General features: G+C 42.4%; 1 protein-coding gene across 1 annotated transcript in view; it reads right to left on the bottom strand.

Annotated features, from left to right (window-relative positions):
* Nucleotides 1-3,004: 3,004 nt before the first annotated feature.
* Nucleotides 3,005-24,086, bottom strand: part of LOC145405004 (protein ABHD1-like) — a 48,099-nt gene continuing 27,017 nt past the window's right edge. The window contains exons 5-7 of the mRNA XM_080276505.1: nucleotides 17,814-18,048; nucleotides 6,410-6,575; nucleotides 3,005-3,885 (exon numbers count right to left, since the gene is read on the bottom strand). Coding sequence (XP_080132631.1) covers nucleotides 3,005-3,885; nucleotides 6,410-6,575; nucleotides 17,814-18,048 — 1,282 coding nt within the window. The remainder of the gene's footprint in view (nucleotides 3,886-6,409; nucleotides 6,576-17,813; nucleotides 18,049-24,086) is intronic.

Raw genomic sequence — 24,086 nt, 5'->3', positions numbered from 1 at the left:
GGTTTGTTCTTACCCTTAATGCTTTGTGTGTGTGCGAGACAGAGAGAGAGAGAGAGAGAGAGAGAGAGAGAGAGAATGTATTCCAGTTATTAGTACAAGGTGCTGCATTTCCATGGATTTGGAGGCTCCATGGCACCTCTCCCTTCCTAACTTGCTTTGCAGAATGTATCATAACCTATTCACCAAGACAACTTTTAACATTTTCATCACACTGTCACCAATGATTTGATTTACCTTAATTGTGAATGGGTTGATGTAAGTTGCAGCTAACTCCTCCAGTTTGAAAGTGACATTCTAAGCTGAATAAATTTATCAGGACATACCAAGAACAGAATAATGACTTATTCCAAGCCTTTGTAACCCTAGCTCCACCTCAGAAACAAAACCAGCTCCACATAATTACTTTCTTTTGAAATGTTCTTTATAGAGCTATGCACTTCACCAAAGTTCCTCATATGGTTACAAAAATAAAGCACCTGATATTCACCTGGAAAGCACTAATTCCCAACTTACAGTTTATATCTTTGGCATGTATTCTGCAATCTCCACCAAAATGAGCATAGTTATTGATATGGGTTGGTGAGCCTTAATCAGTAGGTACTTTGTATCATTAACTGACTTAGCAACACAATAAAGTACAACCTCAATTCCAGCGGGCTTAGTAGCCATCCTATCACCTCTTCCTTAGTCATTAATTTCTGCAAATTACAGTAAAGTACTAACTTGTATTTATTTATGCAATTTTTATTATTTTATGAAGGAAGCTATAAACAACAAATGAGAGTATAAAAATGTTATACACAAACTAAATCACAAAGGAAGAGGTGCTAAGGAGCCTTCTAAGCTCACAAAGAAACAGCCACAGCACGCTGTTAGAAACACCTGAGTGTTCTTGGTAATGATGATACATAACTGTGAACAAGCCTTCATCAACATCATCATCATCCGGACCTCCTTTCCCACCCTTCAGGAGGGTGAGGAGTAGCAATGTCCTGACAGCCCAAATTTGCCCACTCCAAGAGGCCATGCTTCCATTCACTCATCGTTTAAGTCCCAGGAGTCCTGGCTCTCTCTGATAAGCCAAAAACATTCACCACGTTCTGTAGCTTCACATAAACGTATCCGACAGAGTCAATGGGGGCACCCATCATCCACTCATTTAATGGAGGGATGCCTTAAGGTCTCAACAATGAGTGACAAGCCAAATGGTTCCATGTACACAGGAAACCATTTACTACTGTGGGTGGTAACCATACAACTGTGGTTTTTGGCCTGGTTAAGTGTCCCCCAGATTCCCCTATCTAAAAACACTTAACTGTGACAAGCCTTCTTAATTCATTATAACAGTTTATATATTATAATTACTGTAGTTCTTCTACAGGGCATCAAAGAAGTCATCTTGCAGTGGATGACACAACCACATCTCATACAGAGACATCACATGCTACCAACTCTTTCATTGGCAAACTCCTCACACACTGCCACACCAAAGAAGCCATGCAACACATCACAGCCACACCTCACTGTCACACAACACTACCATGCCTTGTACTGCCACAACCTCTCCCAAACATACAGGCATGCATGCACACTACTATACAACAAAGCTGCACGTTTCACATGACCACACCTCACACGGCAATATCATAATCTCCATTTCACACTACTACAGGTACCATACCATGCACTGTCACACCTCACACCATCACTCCAGACACTCCCACATTTTATACTACTGGACCTCACACTCCAATACCATTACAATATTTTACACTACCACCACACAAATTCCACTTTTCATACCAGGGATGGGGTCAAATACAAGCAACCAAATACAAATATTGATACAAATACTGTACACTAATCTGTCAAGAGGCAAATACAACTACTGTACAAATACAAATATTGATTTTAAGGTATCTGCAAGTACAAATACAAATACAAATACAAATATGTGATTATTGTACTTGACTGTATTTGAATCAAATATGGCAAATTGTAGGATCAAACACATGTAAGAATACAAGTATGCAACTTTTGACATTTTCAAATACAAATACTGATTTTACTGTATTTGCAAGTTCAGTACAAATCCATCTATCCATCCATCATCCATGTTGCCCCATGAGGAGCGTAAAAGCCCAGGGCTAGACAGTTGGTCCTGACATTTAAGATGAGAGTGACCAGCCTCACTCATCCCTGATTGGCATTACATGAGCAATAAACCCCAACCACCCCAAATACAAAAACATATTTGGTCCCATCCCCGTTTCATACTGTAGAACACAGGTCTACTCTCAAACATACTGCACCTTGCACCAGCACACCTATCTCCCACTGCATAGAGATATGTTTAACACCCTGTACTGGACTTCATATACTGGTATCCATATAAAGCTATCTGTATTGCCTTTCACCCACACAATAACTATACATATACTGTAGTGTCATCCCTGTACATAACCTTGTTTGATCTTATAGTTTCCCTGTTAAGTTCATTCTGTCACATACAGAACTTTTCGACATCAGCTCCATTTGTATACATCTTCTGTTTCTCTCTCTTTTTAAGCATACTTCCAATACTGGTCATTCTGTCATAAATGGAACATTTTGATCTACAATGACTTCATCTGTGCACATACCAGTTACTGTAGTTACAATAAAGTATTTACAACACCCTCCGAGCTCCCAACCCCTTCACTAAAATTATATCTTTGGACTTTATTTAGTGTTGCAACTATCAGGTGAGTTCCTTCAGATCAGTTAAGATTCATCTTTTGAGCTACTTTGGTGTGCTCCCAAAAAATAATTTTATTCGACTATAGAGAGACATGTTGTTGTCAAAACAATATCCACTAACTTGTCCATTAAGAGAATTTTTTTCCTATGCTGAATTATATCATCTGGTAGTAGCAACAATAAAACACAAGTCACTATCACTGTAGGAGAGGTTGAAAATTGTGCCAAGTTTAACAAATATCTAAAAAACGATACCATGTGATCCCTAAGACTTGAATTCTTTCAAGTTTTGTACAGACACTTCAGCATTTTCCAAACTTAGTGATATATTTGCTGCAATCTCAGAATGCTGCACAACTTTCTCAGCATTCTCCGTGTTCTTTGCCATCATTTCTATATTCCCCAAGTTTTCTGCCACCTCTATGTTCTCTGAATCTTGTGCTGTCTTTGTCTCAACCAAGTACTGTGCCATTTCTGTGTCAGCCATATTTTGCATCATCTTTTCTGCCACCTCAGAGTTCAATGCCTCCTTTTTGTTGATCTCCAAGTTTGGCACTACCTTTTTCATGCCTTGTACCATCTTGGAGTCCATCACACTCAGCTCCATTCCTTCTTCTAGTGCCACCTTTTCTAAGATCTCCAAGTTTTGTGCCACCTTGTCTGTGATCTCCAAGTTTTGTGCCACCTTTTCTGTGATCTCTAAGTTTTGCGCCACCTTTTCTGTGATCACTGAGCTTTGTTCTGCCATCCTCAAACTTGGTGCCATCTTTTCCAAAGTTTGTGTCATCGGAGACTCCATTCCACCCTGTGCCTTCCTCTTCATCAGCATCATTTCTTCTGTGATCTTTGAACTTTGTGCCACCTTTTCTGTGAACTTTGAACTTTGTGCCACCTCTTCCAAACCCTGCACCATCTCAGAGTTCCCCCCACCCTGTGCCATCCTTTCTACATACTGATCTGCCTCAAACCATACCTCCTTCATTGCATCCAGGTCAGAGAAGATGCCCTGCACCAGTTGGCGGTAGAGGCGGTCACTGTAGTAGGTGTTGGTGGGAAAAATGCCTTCCATGAACCCGATGTGGCCACCCCGGGATGTCACCACAATGGCCACATGGCTAGACTTGTTGGCTGCCTCCATGGGGATGCCTGCAAGGAGTCATATGGAGCTAGTATGGCAGGTTTTATCGTCATAATCATCATCCCAGTCATTTCCATCTAAGGGATGGAGTGAGGCAGGATCCAGATGCATCACCACCATCATCACTACATTTTCATCATCAATGCCATAACCCTACAACCCACTGACCCCTGCTGAACTGCAGACCTCACATGAGGTACAATGAAGGTCTGCACAGGTCACACTGCAAGCTTCATATGAGGCACAGTTTACACTGATCATGAAACAATGACTCAGGAGGTAAACTACCTTACAAATAATCAGTGTCGTAGGGTAGAGGTTAATAAACAGGGTTTCTGGACTCTCCTCTTCCTGTTACTTAGTCGGAAATAGGGTTAAGGCAGTAGTGATGATGATGATGATGATAAAGAACCATCAACTGAGTGACAGGCAGGCAGGTTTACACGTTACCATTATCATTTTCATTATCAAAACCTTATTTTCCTGATATAAATGAGGTGGGTAGGATTCAGAAACAAGAAATGGAAAGCACAAGTGAGAAAGCATTCTCTAAAGAGTGTCCAGCAAACTGTGAAATGCATTATGGTATACATCCATTCATTCATCATTCAATCAGTTCCCTGCCACAGCCATCCCCTGCTTCCTCCTGGGAACCCATCGACAGGATAGCTGGAACCCCATGACTGGGGATGACAGTGGCAGAACTCTTTAGGCTACTTTGTTTTTCCATGAGTCTCTCATTCTGCTACTGTCCCTCCCCTTCCACCTTCTCTCTTTCCAATATCCTATACCACTATTTCTTCCAAATAACATATGGTCTTCCTCTGTTTACAGTACTTCCATTCTCAGTTTCACAGAATTTCTTTAGCACTCTGCTTGGCTTTATTCTTTGTGTATGTCCATATCATCACAATGTAGAGTAAAGTACAGTAAAACCTCACTACAGTATAATAGACTAAATGGGGCCCAAGCCAATCTGAAAAAAGCAAAATTCTGATAAGAGCTTCATCTGGACTTCCCTCTGCTAACCCGGACTTTTTCCAATATATACCAGACATTTGTCCGGATCGCACCAACAGTTTTGGAACTGCTTTCACTACCACTATAGTACTGTAATGAATTATACATTCACTGCAATAACCAAATGGTATAATATATATAATAATGATGTACTGTACACTGATAAACATGTCTTTTATTTACCTTATTGTGGTGAAAATAGCTGAAGTGGTCAGGCAGTCCGGACCGCTTCTGGCTTTATCTGAATTTTTCCGATATATAGGAATTTAGTCCAGTTGCTCTTCGTTTCTGATAAAAAGGAAGTCCAGCATACTGAAGTCCACTATACTGAGGTTTTACTGTATTTCTCTTCAAGAGTTTAGCACTAAAATCTGCATTCAGAATCTCAATCCAAAACAACAAACAATCATGGCAATTAAAATGTACTAGGCATGTTACCAGATATTGTGGAGTGGCAACGAACAACTGACATGACCTTTTAAGGCTCCATCATCCAAAGAACAACATCAGGCACGGTTAGACATTACCGACCTTGGGGTTCTATTTATAGCATGAATCTATTCCACAGATGAAATGCAGGTATGAAGAAAAAATATGAAATACAGGTTTATGTGTGCATGGTTTGTACTTGTGAGATGAGGCCAGGATTTCAAAGACTTGAATGAATGGTGCAATCACTGGGCCTACTGTCTGCTAGTGCTAGTCTTGTGCTTTATTTGATTTTGGAGCCAACTCCATCTCTTTGGTGGAAATATGGGTTATAATTATTATGATGATGACAACAGTGGTAGGTGGTGGCGACCATCATCCACTCACTTGATGTAGTGCTGCCTACTTCTTCTTTAGCCTTTATTATTCTTTTTCTGTGCCTGCCCTCCTCTCTTCCAATTTCTCCCATCTTTCCTGTCACTTCTTATTGCATTTCTTTCCTTTGCAGGTGGCTTTACATTGAGTGACAAGCCAAATGGTTTCCTGTAAGCCAGGAAACCACTTACGACACTGGGTGGTAACCATATAACCAAACCATATGTGCTCCCTACTTATCAACATGTTGGTTGGTGGAGGGTTAGTGCCCCTCCCTGTAAAACAAATAACTCAAAGTCAAATGGCCACCCCTTACAGGATTGTGGCATCTGGCAATAGACAGATACACAGATGATGACAATGATGGTTTACATTATCAGTATACACTATGGCTGTATTTCATACATTTACTCAACATATTATCCCCATATAGTACTATACTTAGGAGGATTTAACCATTGGGATGGTGTGGTGATGCCATTTCCTGCATATTGATATGCAGCTAGATAGTACCGGTACTGTAGATTAACCCCTTTGATCAGGTCTTCATTTTATATTTCAATCAGATTAATGCCAAACAAATACTCAATCAGCATAAGAAGAAGACCTCCCTGGGTTGTAGGGTTGATAACACTGGCATTATCACAACCTTCATCACTCCTCTGCATCATACCAATACACGCACTGCAACACCACAACAACCTTTACCTTCAAGGGGCTGGAAGGGGTCGTCTGCAGCAGAGAGACAGAGGAGAGGGACACGTATCAGATGCAGCTTGTCATGAAGGCAGGCAGAGCGGTAGTATTCCTCTACGTCTCGGTATCCAAACTGCCGGGCAGTAAATCTGGCATCGAACTCTCGGATGGTCTTGCTCTATGGGGAGAGGATGTTGTGTGATACAAGGCTACAGAGAGACAAACAGTAGATGAGGCAGATGGAGTGTTTGTATAATGCTCCTTCACATCTCAGGAAGAGGAGAGAGGAGCAGATCCCATTAAAAAAAAAAAAAAAAATGAACAAATAGATGTAATCTTATTTGCATAACAGAAGAAAGATGATTCCATTAAGAATACATTAATACTGTTTTTATCATCAATATAATCAGTCATAATAATAATAACAATAATGATAATAGTGGGTAATTATGGTGCTCCAGTCAGACTGAGCCTGTGTAGGTTTATATCCAAGGGATGGTTGGGGTTTACTGCTCAAGTAATGCCACTCAGGGATGAGTAAGGCTGGTCACTCTCATCTTAAATGTCAGGACTAACTTGCCTAGCCCCGGGTTCCTACGCTCCCTATGGGGCGACATAGGATTGGATGATGGATGGATGGATGGATGGATGGATGGATGGATAATAATAATAATAATAATAATACTGTAATAATAATAATAATAATATCCACTCACTCGATATAGTACTGCTCTTGGGTGTCTGCCCTTTCCTCTCCTCCATCCTTCTTTTCTTCCATCCTCTTCTGTCATTCTTTCCTTCATTCTTTCCTTGTCCTTCTGCCTGTGGGTAAATACACTCCCTCTTCTGTCTTTCTTTCCTTCATTCTTTCCTTGTCCTTCTGCCTACAATTGACTTTACACTCCCTCTTCTGTCTTTCTTTCCTTCATTTTTTCCTCTTCCTTCTGCCTGTGGGTGACTCTACACTGACTGACAAGCCAAATGGATTCCTGTACACCAGGAAACAATTTACTACACTGGGTGGTAACCATATAACCAAACTTTGGAGCCTGGTGGTTTAAAGGGTAATTATGGCACTCCAATCGGATTAAGCCGGTGAAGGTTTATATCCAAAGGGTGGTTGGGGTTTGTTGCTCATATAATGCCACTCATGGATGAGTGAGGCTGGTCACTCTCATCTTAGATGTCAGGACCAACTTGCCTAGCCCTGGGCTCCTATGCTCCTCATGGGGCAACGTAGGATTGGCTGATGGATGGATGGATGAAGAAGAAAAAGAAAAGAAAAGTGGAGGAGGAGGAGGAGGAACAGCAACAGACCTTATGGTCTTTTCAAGGCTGCTTGTTACAGAGAAAACTATGACAACAAGATCTAACTCTACATGCTGAAGGACAAGGATAGTAAAGCAAGAAGGCTCCCCCAACCCCCAAACCCTCCAGGGAAAAGTGTGAAAAACCACCATGCAGCATGGAAAAACTGACATGGAAATTTCACAGAAAATACTGGAAAGGAAAAGTCACATTCTATAATACTTTGGCCACCCTGTCTGGGATACATGGCGTCTGGCAATGGATGGATGGATGGATGGAAAAGTCACATTCTATAATACTTTGCCTATAAGCTACCCGTCTGGGTAACCTGAAAGAGAAAGTAATCAAATAAACTAATAGTTATGGCATGACATTATAAACCAGTACGTTGAGTTAATGGGGTGTCTGTGGACATAACGTGGAAACTACACAGTGCACAGTGTGGATGTCTAGGGCTGGTGCAGCAGCCTTGCCTGGCGCTTTTAAGGTAGGCAGCAGTCAATTAAGCCCTAGCTCTGTTCACTCCACTGAGACAAGGAACTCTTCCATGTGGGTCAAGTATACAAGTTTCCTCCTGAAGCAGTGACCCCTGGTACATTAAAAAAATCCCAATGGTGGTCACTTGACTAACAGGGACCTTCAGTGATCCACAGCCCATCACAGGTCGAAAGTAAGAAGAGTGACCGTTAACTCAAGGCTATCTGTGCAGATCCTAATCTGTGATTATATTACTTTCTTTGCACTGAGGAGATTGAAAAATATATAAGATGGGGTGTCTTATAGGGACTGCACAGTGCACAGAGTGGAGGTTTAGGGGTGGTGCAGCAGCCTTGCCTGGCGCTTTTTAGGTAGGCAGCAGTCAATCAGGCCCTAGCTCTGTTCACTCCACTGAGACAAGGAACTCTCCCATGTGAGACAAGTAAACAAGTTTCATCCTGAAGCAGTGACCCCTGGTACCCGGTACATTTAAAAAATCCAGAGGAGGAGGCCGTAGCACGGGCCGAACAGGGTAGTACTCCCGAGGGGAATGGGAATGCTGGTGATAGGGAGAGCTGGAGCTCCTGTTTCACTAGCTATCTAACCATCCCCCTTTGCTGACCTTTTGAGTGTGACAGTAACATGGAGAGTAGACCAGCATAGTCTCCCAAACATTACCTCTAACTATCTATGCACTACACCACATGCACTTTACATTTCACACAACGTATCCCACTACGTTACAGGGGTTGGCGCCAGCAAGGGCATGCGGCCAGAAAACTTTGCCACCGCTACCTAGTGGCGGACTTCTGGGGGGAGGCGTGGCGGGGGTTCCGCCGGCATAGATCATGGGTCCAGGGCGAGATGGGGCTCGGGCCTGTGCTAGAGGGTACAGGGCATTGCGGTTCCCAGGCTGCCGCTTCCGCCCAATAGAGAGGGGCCCGAACCTGGGAGTAGCGTCCCAGGAGGCTGCCCTATCAGTGGGTGTATAATGGCGGGATTGTTGCAGTGCCAAGACGCGCTTGGAGGGTGTCCCTGCAGCTGTCCTGGCAGGGTGCCCCGAGGCCACTACCACAGCCACTGGTAAGCTGGTGGGCTAGGGGTCCCAGATCCATTGCCTGGACCTGGGGTTGTGCGGTGAGTGGGACCTGTGCTGTGTCTGTCCCCATTTATTAATACTGAAGATGACAAAACAAAAAAGGTTTCAAAGCAAGCCTGAGGACAGTAAATCACCCATGGGGATGAGGGTGGGTTCATGGAATGTGGGAAGTTTGAGAGGAAGAGCAGGGGAAGTCGTTGAGGCATTCAGTAGGAGGTGGGTGGACGTGGCGTGTTTGCAGGAAGTCCGGTACAGGGGTGGATCAGCCAGAAAGATTGTTGGGAAGGACTGTTGCTATAAGTTGTTTTGGCAGGGGAGGACAGATGGATATGGAGGTGTTGGTGTGATGGTTATGGAGAAATGGGTGGAATATGTTATGAATGTTTTGAGAGTAAGCGATAGGATATTGGTTGTGAAAATTCTGTTGGGAAGAAAGATAGCTGTGATTATATCGGCACTATATGCTCCACAGGCAGGATTGGATGAATCAGAGAAAGATAGATTTTGGGATGATTTAATACGTGTAGTGAGTGGTATGCGGGATGATGAGATAGTGATTTTGGGAGGGACTTAAATGGTCATGTAGGTGAAGCAGCCCAAGGTTATGAAGGAGTGCATGGGGGCTGTGCATATGGTCTAAGGAATGCAGAAGGGGAAAGGATACTCGAGTTTGGGAGGCAACGGACATGATTGTGTGCAACACATATTTTAGGAAAAGAGACAGTAGGTTAATTACGTATGAGTCTGGGGGAAATAGCAGTCAGATAGATTATTTTCTGGTTAGGAGGGCCGATAGGAGGTTAGTGAGGGATGTTAAAGTTATAGGAAGTGAGGAGTGTGTGCAGCAGCACAAACTACTGATTTGTGATATGGTGCTTAAAGAACAAATGATGAAAAAGAGGACTTATGTACCTAGGAGGAAAATATGGAAGTTGAAAAACCAAGTAGTAAGGGATGCCTTCTATAGCGAGTTGAGGAGAGTGGTGGCTGAACAGGGAGCTGTAGACAGAGGCGTTAATGAACAGTACAGAGCCCTCAAGAACAATTTCTTGAGAGTTACTGATGTAACATGCGGCTGGACAAGAGGACCACCAAGACATAAAGTAACTTCATGGTGGGATGAGGGTGTAGAAGCTGCAATTAAGGAGAAAGAAGGCTTTTCCGGGAATGGAAGAAGGGTGGTAGCAAAGAGGAATATTTGGCTGCCAAGCGTAGGGCTAGGAGAGAGGTATACAGGGCAAAGTCTGAGTCACAGAGACAATTACTTGATAACCTAAATCATGGGGAAAGGAAAAATATATTTAGGGTGGCAGGTCAGGTGAAGAGGGATAATCGGGATATCATAGGTGAGCAGTGTGTGAAGAATGATGAAGGAAGGGTAGTGGTGAACAGTGAGGATATTAAAGATGCATGGAGAGAGCATTATAACCGGTTGTTGAATGAGGGATTTGACTGGGACAGGAAGGTTTGGAGCCAGCAGATCCAGTGTCTGGCCCTTGGCCTTTGATTGATACTGCTACTGTGAGTGAGGCAATAGGCAGGATGAGGGTGAGGAAGGCAGCAGGTGTGTCTGGGTTGACTGCCGAGAATGTTGAAGGCCTCAGGCGATATAGGGGTGAGTTTAGTCACTGACCTGATAAATAGGATTATATATGAGTGTGTTGTCCCAGATGATTGGCTGAAGAGTGTAATTGTAAATGTGTATAAAGGGAAGGAAGGGTGATGCCCTGGAAAGAGGGAATTATAGAGGTATAAAGCTTTTAGATCAGATAATGAAGGTAATGGAGAGAGTTTTAGAAGGTATGATTAGAGAAAGAGTGAATATTGATGAGATGCAGTTTGGGTTTATGCCAGGTAGGGGGACCACTGATGCCATATTCATTGTTCGACAGCTTCAGGAAAAATATATTGGTAGGAGAAGGGATCTTTATTTTGTTTTTGTTGATTTGGAAAAGGCCTTTGACAGAGTCCCTAGAGAGGTGGTGAAGTGGGCAATGAGAAAGCTTGGCTTGGAGGAGTGGCTGGTTAGGGTGGTTATGGCCATGTATGTGGGTGCTCACACCCAGGTGAGAGTGAATGGAGATTTGAGTGATGAGTTTTCCGTGAATGTTGGTGTGCATCAGGGGTCAGTCTTGAGTCCCATGTTGTTTATCATGGTACTTGAAGCCCTTTCACGTGACTTTAGAAACGGACTCCCGTGGGAGTTGTTGTATGCTGATGATTTGGTGTTGATTGCAGAGAATGAAAGGGAGGCGGAGGAAAGGTTTAGGAAGTGGAGAGATGGTATGGGGCAAAAGGGTTTAAGGGTAAATGCAGATAAAACAAAAGTGATGATATCTAGGGTTGGTGGCGGTACTGTCAAAGACGAGGGAGAGTGGCCATGTGCAGTTTGCCACAAAGGGCGTGGGAAGTAATTCCATCTTGTGCGGTGTGTGTGATAAATGGGTGCATAAGAGATGTAGTGGTATCAGAGGTAGACTGCGAGATAATGCTGATTTTATGTGTACGGCGTGCAGAGTGAGCAGGTGGAGATCGTCAGACGTGAAAGAATTGAACTTGCTGGTGAATCTCTTGAGTGTGTGGAAGAGTTTTGTTATTTAGGAGACATGTTGTGTGCTGGAGGTGGGGCTGGAGCTAGCTCTGTGGCTAGGGTGAGAAGTGGTTGGAAGAAGTTCAGGAGCTCTTGCCTCTCCTGACATTGAGGGGGCTCTCCCTACGTGCTAAGGGGTCTTTGTATGCAGCGTGTGTTAGGAGTGTAATGCTGTATGGCAGTGAGACCTGGGCAGTGAAGGAGGAAGACATTCGCCGGCTCAGACGTACAGAAATGACAATGATTAGGTGGATGTGCAGTGCGTCCCTGCGTCCAAGGCCTGGAGGGGCTGGGTTTACAATGGAAGAGTTGAGAGGTAGGATGGGACTGGAGTGTATTGGTGTTGTGATGAGGAGAGGTAGATTGAGGTGGTTTGGACATGTGGAGAGGATGGGGGATGATAGTTGGGTGAGGAAGGTGAGAAGTGTTAATATTGGGGGTGGGGTTATGAGGGGTAGACCGAGAAAGACATTGTTCGAGGTCATTAAGTGTGACCTTAGGGTTAAGGGACTGAACAGGGAGGCTGCAATGGATCGTGCAGCATGGAGAGCCGCCATTAGGTGACCAAGGCCGACACATGCAAGCATGTTGGAGCCTTTAAAAACGAAAACGAAAACGAAAACGGTGGTCTCTTGGCTAACAGGGACCCTCAGTGATCCACAGCCCATCACAGGTCGAAAGTAAGAGTAGTGACCATTAACTCAGGGTTATCTGTGCAGATCCTAATCTGTGTTTACATGGGGACTGCACAGTAGGAGGAGGAGGAGGAAGATTACATTGGAAAGCAAACAGCAACAGACTTTATGGTCCTTTCAAGGCTGCTTGTTACAGAGAAAACTATGACTACAAGATCTATCTCTACATGCTGATGGATAAGGATATTAAAGCAAGAAGGCTCCCCCCACCCCCAATCCCTCCAGGAAAGTGGGAAAAACCACTATGCAGCATGGAAAAACTGACATGGAAATTTCACAAGAAATACTGGAAAGGAAAAGTCACATTCTGCAATATTTTGTCTATAAGCTACCCATCTGAGTAACCTGAAGGAGAAAGTAATCAAATAAACTAATAGTTATGGCATGATATTATAAACCAGTACGTTGAGTTAATGGGGCATCTGTGGACATAGCGTGGATACTACACAGTGCACAGTGTGGATGTTTAGGGCTGGTGCAGCAGCCTTGCCTGGCGCTTTTTAGGTAAGCAGCAGTCAATCAGGCCCTAGCTCCGTTCACTCCACTGAGACAAGGAACTCTCCCATGTGGGACAAGTACACAAGTTTCCTCCTGAAGCAGTGACCCCCTGTACATTAAAAAAATCCCGATGGCAGTCACTTGGCTAACAGGGACCCTCAGTGATCCACAGCCCATCACAGGTCGAAAGTAAGAGTAGTGGCCGTTAACGCAGGGCTATCTGGGCAGATCCTAATCTGTGCTTACTGTATATTACCTGATTTGCATTGAATAAATCGAAAAATGTATAATGACATGACGCAACACTATGTACAGGTATGTTAAGTTTCCGGGGTGTCCTGTAGACACGTGGGGACTGCACAGTGCACAGTGTGGATGTTTAGGGGTGGTGTGGCAGCCTTGCCTGGTGCTTTTACGGTAGGCAGCAGTCAATCAGGCCCTAGCCCTATGCACTCCACTGAGACAGGGAACTCTCCTATGTGGGTCAAGTACACAAGTTTCCTCCTGAAGCAGTGACCCCTGGTACATTAAAAATATCCCGATGGTGGTCACCTGGCTAACAGGGACCCCTCAGTGATCCACGGCCCATCACAGGTCGGATGTAAGAGTAGTGACCGTTAACTCAGGGCTATCTGTGCTTATATTACTCTATTTACAATGAATAAATTGAAAAATCTATAATGACGTGATGCAACGCTATGTACGGGTACGTTGTTTATGGGGTGTCTTGTAGACAAAGGGGAATGACCTTACACGTAGTTATAAAAGCAAGTTATTCGGACAGAAAAAGAGTCAGCTGAGGATTCTCGTGCAAATACTTGTCTATTTGGTTTTTGAATGTTAACTGAGATACTGTTCACAGTATCTGAGGGTAATCTGTTCCAGATATTTACGACTCTGTTGAAGAAGAAGTATTTTGCTTCATGGGATTGAAAACGCTTTCCCATAATTTTGTAGCCATAAATACATGTCAAGTGGGGTTGGTGGAGGATTAGTGCCTCTCCCTGTAAAACAATTAACTCTAAGCCCTTGGCCACCCCGTCTGGGATACATGGCATCTGGTAATGAATGAATGAATGAAAAAACTTCTGGTTTGACTCGACCGGTCTATTTAAAAATATTTATTCATGTCTAAGTTGTTATATCCCTTCATAATTTTGAAAACTTCAATTACGTCACCTCTTAACCTGCGCTTCGTAAGGCTAAATAATTTAAGTTCTTCAAGGCGTTCCTCATATGGTTTGTTTCTAAGTCGTAGTATCATTTTTGTGATTTTTCGCTGTATTTTCTCTAATTTTTCTGTCCATCCTGTACTACAGAGACAGAATTGCACACAATACTCAAGATGGGGGCGCACTAACGAGTTGTACAAGGCTAGTATGACTTTTTCCGATTTAAACTCGAAAGTTCTTCCAATAAAACCGACCAGCTTGTGTGCAATTTAACCACCTCGGTCCGCTGTTTACTCGGTTTTTGGTCATTTGATATTGTCACACCAAGATCCTTTTCATTGTCTGTATTTGATTACTGGACATTATTCATTCTGTAATTCGTATGGACGTTGTTACTTCCAATATGAAGTACTTTGAGGAGGAGGAGGAGGAGGAGATGACCCGTCATAAGCATACAGGCTGGGGTTAGGCTGTCCACACATTTTAAGCCAGAATCATCAGTTGATAACCCAAAAGGCATTATGACAGCCATAAACTCTAACCTCCTCTTGGATGTAAACCAACAATGGAACATCCAGATGGACAACCTTAACCCAACAGGTTTCATTTGGTTTCCGGTGCTACAACAAACTACTTGGTTTATCACTCAGTGTAGAGTCACTTGAAGGCAGCATGTGGCATTGCATCAAAAGAATGGATGGTATGCACACCCACCTGGCAACTATAATAACCCATCCATCCATCTATCATTCAATCCTACCTTGCCCCATAAGAAGCGTAGGAGCCTGGGGCTAGGCAAGTTGGTCCTGACATTTAAGATGAGAGAAACCAGCCTCACTCATCCCTGAGTGACATTATGTGAGCAATAAACCCCCAACCACCTCCAGGATATAAACCTTCACTGGCTCAATCCAATTGGAGCGCCGTAATTACCCACTAAATCACCAGGTGCCAAAATTTGGTTTTGTGGTTACCACTCAGTGTAGTTAATGGTTTCCTGATGTACAGGAAACCATTTGGCTTGTCAATGTAAAGTCAACCATGGGCAGAAGGAAGATGAAAAAATGAAGGAAAGAAAGACAGAAAATGGAGTGTACACTCACACGTAGTCAGAAGGATGACGAAAGAATGAAGGAAAGACAGAACAGGATGGAAGGAAAGAAGGATGGAGGAGAGGAAAGGGCAGACACCCGAGAGCAGTACTACATCGAGTGAGTGGATGGTGAGTGTCACCACCTACCACAGAACTATAATAATAATAATAATATCCATCATCATTATCATCATCATCTGAACCTCCTTTTCCACCCTAGGGCAGGGTGAGGGGTAGCAACGTCCATAGACAGCCCAAGTTTGCCCAATCCAATGGGCCACACTTCCATTCACTCATCATTCAAGCCCCCGGAATCCTGGCTCAATAATAATAATAATAATAATAATAATGCCTGTGGAAATACTGTAATAAGCAGTAGTAGTAGTAGTAGTAGTAGTAGTAGTAATAATACCTGTAGAAATACTGTAATAATAATAATAATATATAATAATAATAATAATAATAATAATAATATAATAATAATAATAATAATCTATCTATCTATCTATTGCCAGACGCCTCAATCCCGTTTGGGGTGGCCACAAACAAATCGCCTCCAAGTCGCCCTATCCCCCGCCATTTCACTCCCCTGCTCCCAGCTCACACCCCCCTCACTCATATACCTCTCCACCCCATCCCTCCATCTCATCCTCGGCCTCCCCCTCCCTCTTTCCCCCTCCACCTCACTCACTCACATACACTCTCTTCGTCAGTCTTTCACCCTCCATCCCCTCCACATGGCCAAACCACCTCAGTGTGTTCCTCATAACGCTTCCTATCACATCCACATCAACACCACAACGCTCCTTTATATCCTCATTCATCAGCCTGTCTCTCCATGTGACTCCACAGGCTCCTCTTAAATAACTCATTTCCACTGCTCTCACTCTTGACTTGTGTCCTTCCAACAACGTCCAAGCTTCACTTCCATACGTTAGAGTTGGTATCACAATACTGTCATGTAGTAACTTTTTCACTTCCATGCTCACTTCCCTGTTTCTTATCACTGCTTTCAAGGAACCAGCAACCTTTCTTCCCTGCTGTACCCTTTCAAGCACTTCACCCTCCAAACCTCCATCCTTACTCATCACACTACCCAAGTACTTAAACGTACTCACATTTTCCACTTCCTCACCATCCAACCTCGCTGTACATTCACTGACTTCACCTCTCTCAAAGACCATCACTTTACTCTTCCCTACATTCACCTTTAGATTCCGTTTCTTACACACTCTCTCAAACTCATCAACCAAGCCTTGCGGCTCCCCTTCGTCTTCACTCAACAACACAGTATCATCTGCAAACAACAGTACAGGGAGTTTCCAAACACTATCCTCTCTCACCATGGCCACTCCAACATCCACTACCCTAATAATAATAATAATTATAATAATAATAGTACCTGCAGAAATACTGTAATCTATCTATCTATCTACTGCCAGAAACCTCAATCCCGTTTGGGGTGGCCACAAAAAAATCGCCTCCACGTCGTCCTGTCCCCTGCCATTTCACTCCCCTGGTCCCAACTCACACCCCCCTCTCTCACATACCTCTCCACCCCATCCCTCCATCTCATCCTCGGCCTCCCCCTCCCTCTTCCCCCCTCCACCTCACTCACATACACTCTCTTCGTCAGTCTTTCACCCTCCATCCTCTCCACATGGCCAAACCACCTCCGTGTGTTCCTCATAACACTTCCTATCACATCCACATCCACACTACTACGCTCCTGTATATCCTCATTCGTCAGCCTGTCTCTCCATGTGACTCCACATGCTCCTCTTAAATCATTTCCACTGCTCTCACTCTTGACTTGTGTCCTTCCAACAATGTCCAAGCTTCACTTCCATACGTTAGACTTGGTATCACAATACTGTCATGTAGTAACTTTTTCACTTCCATGCTCATTTCCCTACTTCTTATCACTGGTTTCAAAGAACCAGCAACCTTTCTTCCCTGCTGCACCCTTTCAAGCACTTCACCCTCCAAACCTCCATCCTTACTCATCACACTACCCAAGTACTTAAACATACTCACACTTCCCAATTCCTCACCATCCAACCTCGCTGTACATTCACTGACTTCACCTCTCTCAAAGACCATCACTTTACTCTTCCCTACATTCACCTTTAGATTCCGTTTCTTGCACACTTTCCCAAACTCATCCACCAAGCCTTGCAGCTCCCCTTCATCTTCACTCAACAACACAGTATCATCTGCAAACAACAGTACAGGGAGTTTCCAAACACTATCTTCTCTCACCAGGGCCACTCCAACATCCACTACCCTACCTTGTACTGTAATAATAATAATAATAATAATAATAATAATAATACCTGTAGTAGTACTGTAATAATAATAATAATACTAATAATAATAATAATAATAATAATACCTGTAGTAATACTGTAATAATAATAATAATAATAATAATAACAATAATAATAATAATAATATAATAAATCATCATATTCTGCATTTTACCTGCATAACATGGTCAAGATCCCAAGAGTAGTTTCCTTCGAGCTGTTTCCTCATGGACCTAATGGACTCACAGAGGCAGTGTGCAAGGTGACGGTTTAGCATCAGGTTCCACAGGGGCTTCTCAAGGCTCTCTGTGCCCACAAATACGTTCCATGGGATTGACAGGACCATCGCCGCAACGAGATGATCTGCTGCTTGCTTCCCCCTTGTTACTAGGTAGTTGCCCAAAATCATGCTGCAGGATCGAGAAAATAGTTGCAATAACGGTAATTTTTTCACTGTCATCATCATCATCGCTCTAACCATCATTCCCTCTTAAAAGATGAGATGAATTAGGATCAAGGAAGGAGAAAAAAAAAAAAGTGGGAGATGTCCCAGCAGCATGTCCTAATGGTCCATACACTCATTCACAAATCATTAACTTCCTTGAAATCCTATCTCAACATAAAACCTTAACCATTTGAATTTTACACAAACACACACATATATATAGATAGATAGATAGACAGATAAATAGATATAGATATAGATATAGATAGATAGCTCATCATCATCATCATCATCTATCTGCCAGTCCACTGCTGAACAGAGGCCTCCCCCAAACTTTTCCACGAATTCCTTGACTGGGCCAATCTTTGCCACGTTTTCCCTGCAAATTTCTCTATCTCATCTCTCCATCTCCAGTCTGGCCTTTTTCTGCTACGCTTACAATCTCTTGGTGTCCAGTCAGTAAGCCTCTTGCTCCATCGGTTATCCCTTATTCTTGCTATATGGCCTGCCCACCTCCATTTCTGTTGCTTTATAACCTCTACAATATCATTGACTTTAGTCTACTCTCTCACCCAAGTTGATCTTCTCCTGTCTCTTAAAGATATTCCTAACATTGACCTTTCCATTGCTCTCTAAGAACGGATTAATTTATTTTCCATTGATTTTGTCAGTTTCCAGGTCTCACAACCATACGTCATGGCTGGAATTATGCATTCGTTATATACGTTTCGTTTCATACAAACTGGCAAGCTACTTTTCATAATGTCTCTATGTTTACCGAAAGCTTTCTTTTTATTTCGCTATCATGATCTTTCGTTAATTTTAGTACTTGTCCCAAGTAGTTGTACTCCTCAACTTCTTAAAGAATTTCATCGCTTATTCTGATGACGCTCTTTGGTGTTTGTGGATTAAACATTACTTTAGTTTTACTTCGGTTCATCTTCAGTCCTACTTTCAGAGTTTCTCTGTTCATGTCATTTAACATTTCTTGCAATGCCTCCGCTGTTTCTGAGATTAGGACAATGTCATCTGCATATCTTAAATGGTTTAGCTTTTCTCCATCAATGTTCACTCCTTTGTTTTCCCAGTCTAGCTTTCTGAAAATACTTTCTAGGCATGCTGTATATAATTTTGGTGAAATTGTATCTCCCTGACGCACTCGAGCAGATTTACAATGCTCTCATTCACTCCTTGTTCTCGCAATGAATTTGTAATTGCTATGTGCTCCACTGAGTCGAAAGCCTTTTCGTAATCAACAAAACCTATAGTTTTCTCAATTAGCTGGTTCATTGTATGTAGATGATCAATGGTCGAATACCCGCTTCGGAATCCTGCCTGTTCACGAGGTTGGTTTTCCTCCAAAATTGTTGGTATTCTGTTCGTAAGGACTTTAGTGAAGAGTTTGTAAATGACTGATAATAAGCTAATGGGTCGATAGTTACTAAGATCTTTTGAGTCACCTTTTGTAGAGTAAAATAACTATTGCATTACACCATGTTTTGGGAATTTTCTTCTGTTTTATGCAGTGGGTAAGTGAGCAAGCCTATTTTGTACTTCTACTCCGGCATCCAAAAGTAAATCTGTTACTATTCCATCTTCTCCCGGAGCCTTCCCTCTTTTCATATTTTTAAGACAAATATTTACTTCGTCTGGTGTTACCTCAGGTATTTCACTTGTGTCAACTGAAAAGTTAGCTATTGGTACTACTGTCTTTGATGCATAAAGTTCTTTGTAAAATTTTTCAACTTTCTTCACCATCTTATCTATGCATTTAATGATTTCACCGTTTTTTTCTTTCAGTGATGTCATTTGTTGCTTTCCTAGTGCCATTTTGCTTCGGACCTGTTTCATACTTTGTCCATTTTTGATGGTTTCTTTGATCTGACCCATGTTTCTCTTTCTTTTTTCTTCTCTTTGTCGTTTGTTGATAAGCTTATTTAATTCTGCTCGTTCTATTTCGTCTTTCTTTGTCTTTACTTTAATTTCCTTTCGTTTTTTCATAAGCTCGAGTGTCTTTTCTGAATACTTCTTGGCTTTGGTTGTATTAAGTTTTCCTACTACCTCTGCTGATTCTCTTAGCACTTTTGTTAGTCTGTCATTCAGCTCATCAGTGTCACATTCAGCATTACTTAGAGCCTGAAATCTGTTCCTTATTTCCAACTGAAAGGCTGCTTTGTTTTCGTTTACTATTATTGGGCATATCTTTTTATCTTTAATCATCTTCTTTCTTTCATTTCTGAAATTGAATCTGGCTGTGCAACCCACCATTCTATGATCACTACCTATATTTACTTTGTTGATAATTGTGACATTTGTGACCTTGTTATTCTTATCTGCTATAATGAAGTCGATTTCATTCTTTGTTTCTCCATTTGGCCGTCTCCAGGTCCACTTTCTTTCTGTTCTTTTGTGGAAGAATGTGTTCATTATTCTCATGTTAAACATTTAAGCAAAATTTACCAGCATTTCTCCTCTTTCATTCCTTTCTCCCACGCAAAATTTTCCCATACATGCTTCTCCATTTTTCGACTTTCCAACTTTTGCATTGAAGTCTCCCATGAGTATAGTATATGTTGTCTTTTCTTCCATGATCTGGGAGATGTCATCATAGAATGTTTCTATTTCTTCATCTGGGCTTTGAGAAATTGGTGCATATACTTGTATGACTTTCATGGTATATTTTTTGCATAGTCTAATGACAACAAATGCTGCTCTGTCAGATACACTGCTGAATTTAATAATGTTGTCTGCAAGATTTCTGTTAATCAGAAATCCTACACCACTAACATTTTCATTTTCCTTTCATCTGTAGTAAAATAGGTGTTTGCTGTCTTCGAGCTGAATTACTTTTTCTTCTTTTCTGCGGATCTCGCTCAAACCTACAATATCCCAACTAATGTTTTCCAGTTCAGTCATCAGGTTATCAAGTTTGTAATCTTCTGCGAGGCTTCTTACATTGTATGCATAGATCTTCATCGATTTCAGTTTGTTTAACATCTAAGATATATATATATATATATATATATATATATATATATATATATATATATATATATATATATATATATATATATATATATATATATATATATATATATATATATATATATATATATATATATATATATATATATATATATATATATTAGGGCGCATCAAACGAGACCCCGGGATCCCGGTGCTCCCTGTGATACATTCCCGGGAAAAGCATAAATACCCCCAGCATAAGTCACCCCGTGCATACGACACCGTGATCCCGTTATTTTCCCGAGATATACGGCTTTAGTCTCGGGATATTCCCGGTGCAAATGATGAGACACAAGCAAGCTGGAGGTTGCGGCATTTTCCCGGGATTACATGAATATCCCGGGGTCGAAGGAATATCTCAGTACATATCTCATTCACACTTCGGGATGAGATGAGAAAGAATGAGCATCCATGTCTAAATAGTCAGGTATTCCGGAGTGTTGATAATTATATACAGGACCCAAAGTTTCCAGTGAGAGATAGGATCCCGGGATCCCGGGAAAATCATATTATCCTGTTACATTCTAGTCATCACGGGAAATTCCCGGGATGTGTGCATTACAAATGTATCACCTCCTTTGAATCGAGATATTACTGACACCGGGACCTCATCTGATGAACGCTAATGAGAATGCTTGTCTGTCTGCAGGGGCGCCGACAGAAATATTTGTGGTGGACGCACATGTAAGGGGGCCCAGTTTTCAGGTCGTATCGGCCGTACGTCATTTAGGCCGTAACGTTCAAACTGGCAAACAGCCGAGTCGTCTAACGACCTAAACAACATACGACCTAATTTTCCACGGCCTAAATAACCAAACTTCATCAAGACTGACTCAGCTCAGACAGCTAAACTACGACCTAAATAACCAAACTTTAAGCTGATATTCATAACATGAAACATGGGTGTAAGGTCATTTGTCCCAGCGTCAAACACACCATCGGTCATTTGCTGTCCCTGAACGAACCAGCCAATATGCCTAGACAAAGAGCTCCACCGTGCCTTATGTGTGCCAGAGGAATACGATGCAATCAGCATGCGTGCGATATCTGTGACAGATGGCAACATCGTGCTTGCAATCCTGTTTTTTCCAAACAAGAGTATTTGGACATTGTGAATGGAGATAACGAGTTGCCCAGCTGGTACTGTTCTTTGTGTTCAGCTCCGGACACGAGTGGTTAGTTGAAAATTTGATGAGTAATTTTACTTCAAGTGAATGTTTTGTGCTATATAGTCAAAATCAGTTCTTTGATGCGATTTGATTGCAAATGATTTTTAGTGATCAGTGATCAATTGGGTCTTTTTTTACTGGTCGACAGTATGGTCGTTATCACTTCTCACATTCCCTTTCTTATCACTTCAGGGCTTAATCGGTCTACCACGTTATCAGCTATAGACCCTGATGCAGAAAGTATTCGAATCTCGGTACCAGTGGGCATACTGGATAGGCAACAAGACCTGGACATCGACCAACAGGATGACGATGTACACACACTCTACAAAAGTACCGTTACACGGAGGTCCGATGAGTTTCGTACTGAACAATCCACCTGTCTCGGTAGGGCTGGAGGAAGGCAGTTATCAAACGTTTCATTCGTAGTGTCTGTTTGTATCGTGCAGTAGCTGTAACGATACTTTTTTTGAGTGTGTGTACATGAATTATCTTGTGCTGCATCCCAATCTCAGCTTGCAAATCATCCTCCAGAATTCTTCAACGTCTCAACCAACTTTGATGTCAACTGTGTTCATCAAGAGGATATCCTTCCTGAAACACAACTGCCTTCAACACTGCCCACTATTGGACAACATGACATCATTACCTATAACATTGTGGAAGAAGGTACCAAACGCGGACGGCCTTTGCTGGTGGACTCGCATGGATTCAGCTATTCTGTGAAGGTCGACAAACGCTATAAGGGTTCCAAGGTAACATGGAGATGTACATCCCTAGGGGCTACTGGACCTTGCCAAGCGAAAGTTATTCAAGATGGTGATACATTTACTCCTTCTTTACACTTTCACAACCATACTGCCCAGCCAGGACTAGACCTGCTTCTCAAGACTTGTGCTGAGGTGAAGAGACGAGCCAAGAAAGAAGTGTTCAGATAGGCAATGACCATCATAGAAGAAGTGATGGCTAGGGACACTACTTCAGATTCTTTACTTTGCAGCCTACCTAATCCTTCCAACCTTTCACGATCTGTCAACAGATGCAGACAAGATAAGAGACCGCAGCATCCAAGGGATCTCACATTTAACCTTGATAAAGACCACATACCAGATGACTTCCTGTTAGATGACTTTTTTTTGTTGATGACGCCCGCCACTTTTAATCTTTTCAAGCTCAAGACAGAGGGACACACTGAAGGATGCCAGGACTTGGTATTGCAATGGAACTTTTCGTATTGTAAGGGCTCCTTTTATTCAGCTGTACTCAATCCATGCTTTTGTAAAAGGAGAGGAACAAGTGAAACAAGTCCCACTCGTTTTCGTTTTAATGAGTAGGAAACGTAAGAGAGACTATAAGAAGGTCTTGCAGTGCATCAAGAGGGTCTTACCAGAGGTGAGGCTACAGACTTTAGTGGCTGATTTTGAGGCTAGTTTTTGGGGAGCAATGAGAAACGTATTTCCTGACATCACCATAAAAGGATGTAGCTTCCACTGGCGACTGGCAGTGTGGAGAAAGGCAGATTCCCTTGGGCTTCGAGTGCCATATATAACATCTGGGGTCGTTCATTCATATATTATGGAGGTAATTGCACTTTGTTATATTCCTGCAGAGCACATCAAACCATCATTTGAGAAGCTCGCTTCAGGTGCACAACTTGCTGACCCTAAAGTCCAGGAATTGACTGCCTACATCAAGAACAAATGGATAGACAGCAGTATGTGGAGTTCAGACACATGGAGTGTTTTTAACATGACTGTCCGCACAAATAATGACGCTAAGGGCTGGCACGGAAGACTGAACATTCGTG

The sequence above is a fragment of the Coenobita brevimanus genome, chromosome 65, assembly GCF_032717465.1.
Source record: "Coenobita brevimanus isolate Jiangsu-jjx chromosome 65, ASM3271746v2, whole genome shotgun sequence".
NCBI lineage: Eukaryota > Metazoa > Arthropoda > Malacostraca > Decapoda > Coenobitidae > Coenobita > Coenobita brevimanus.
This window is presented reverse-complemented; position numbering and strand designations above follow the sequence as displayed.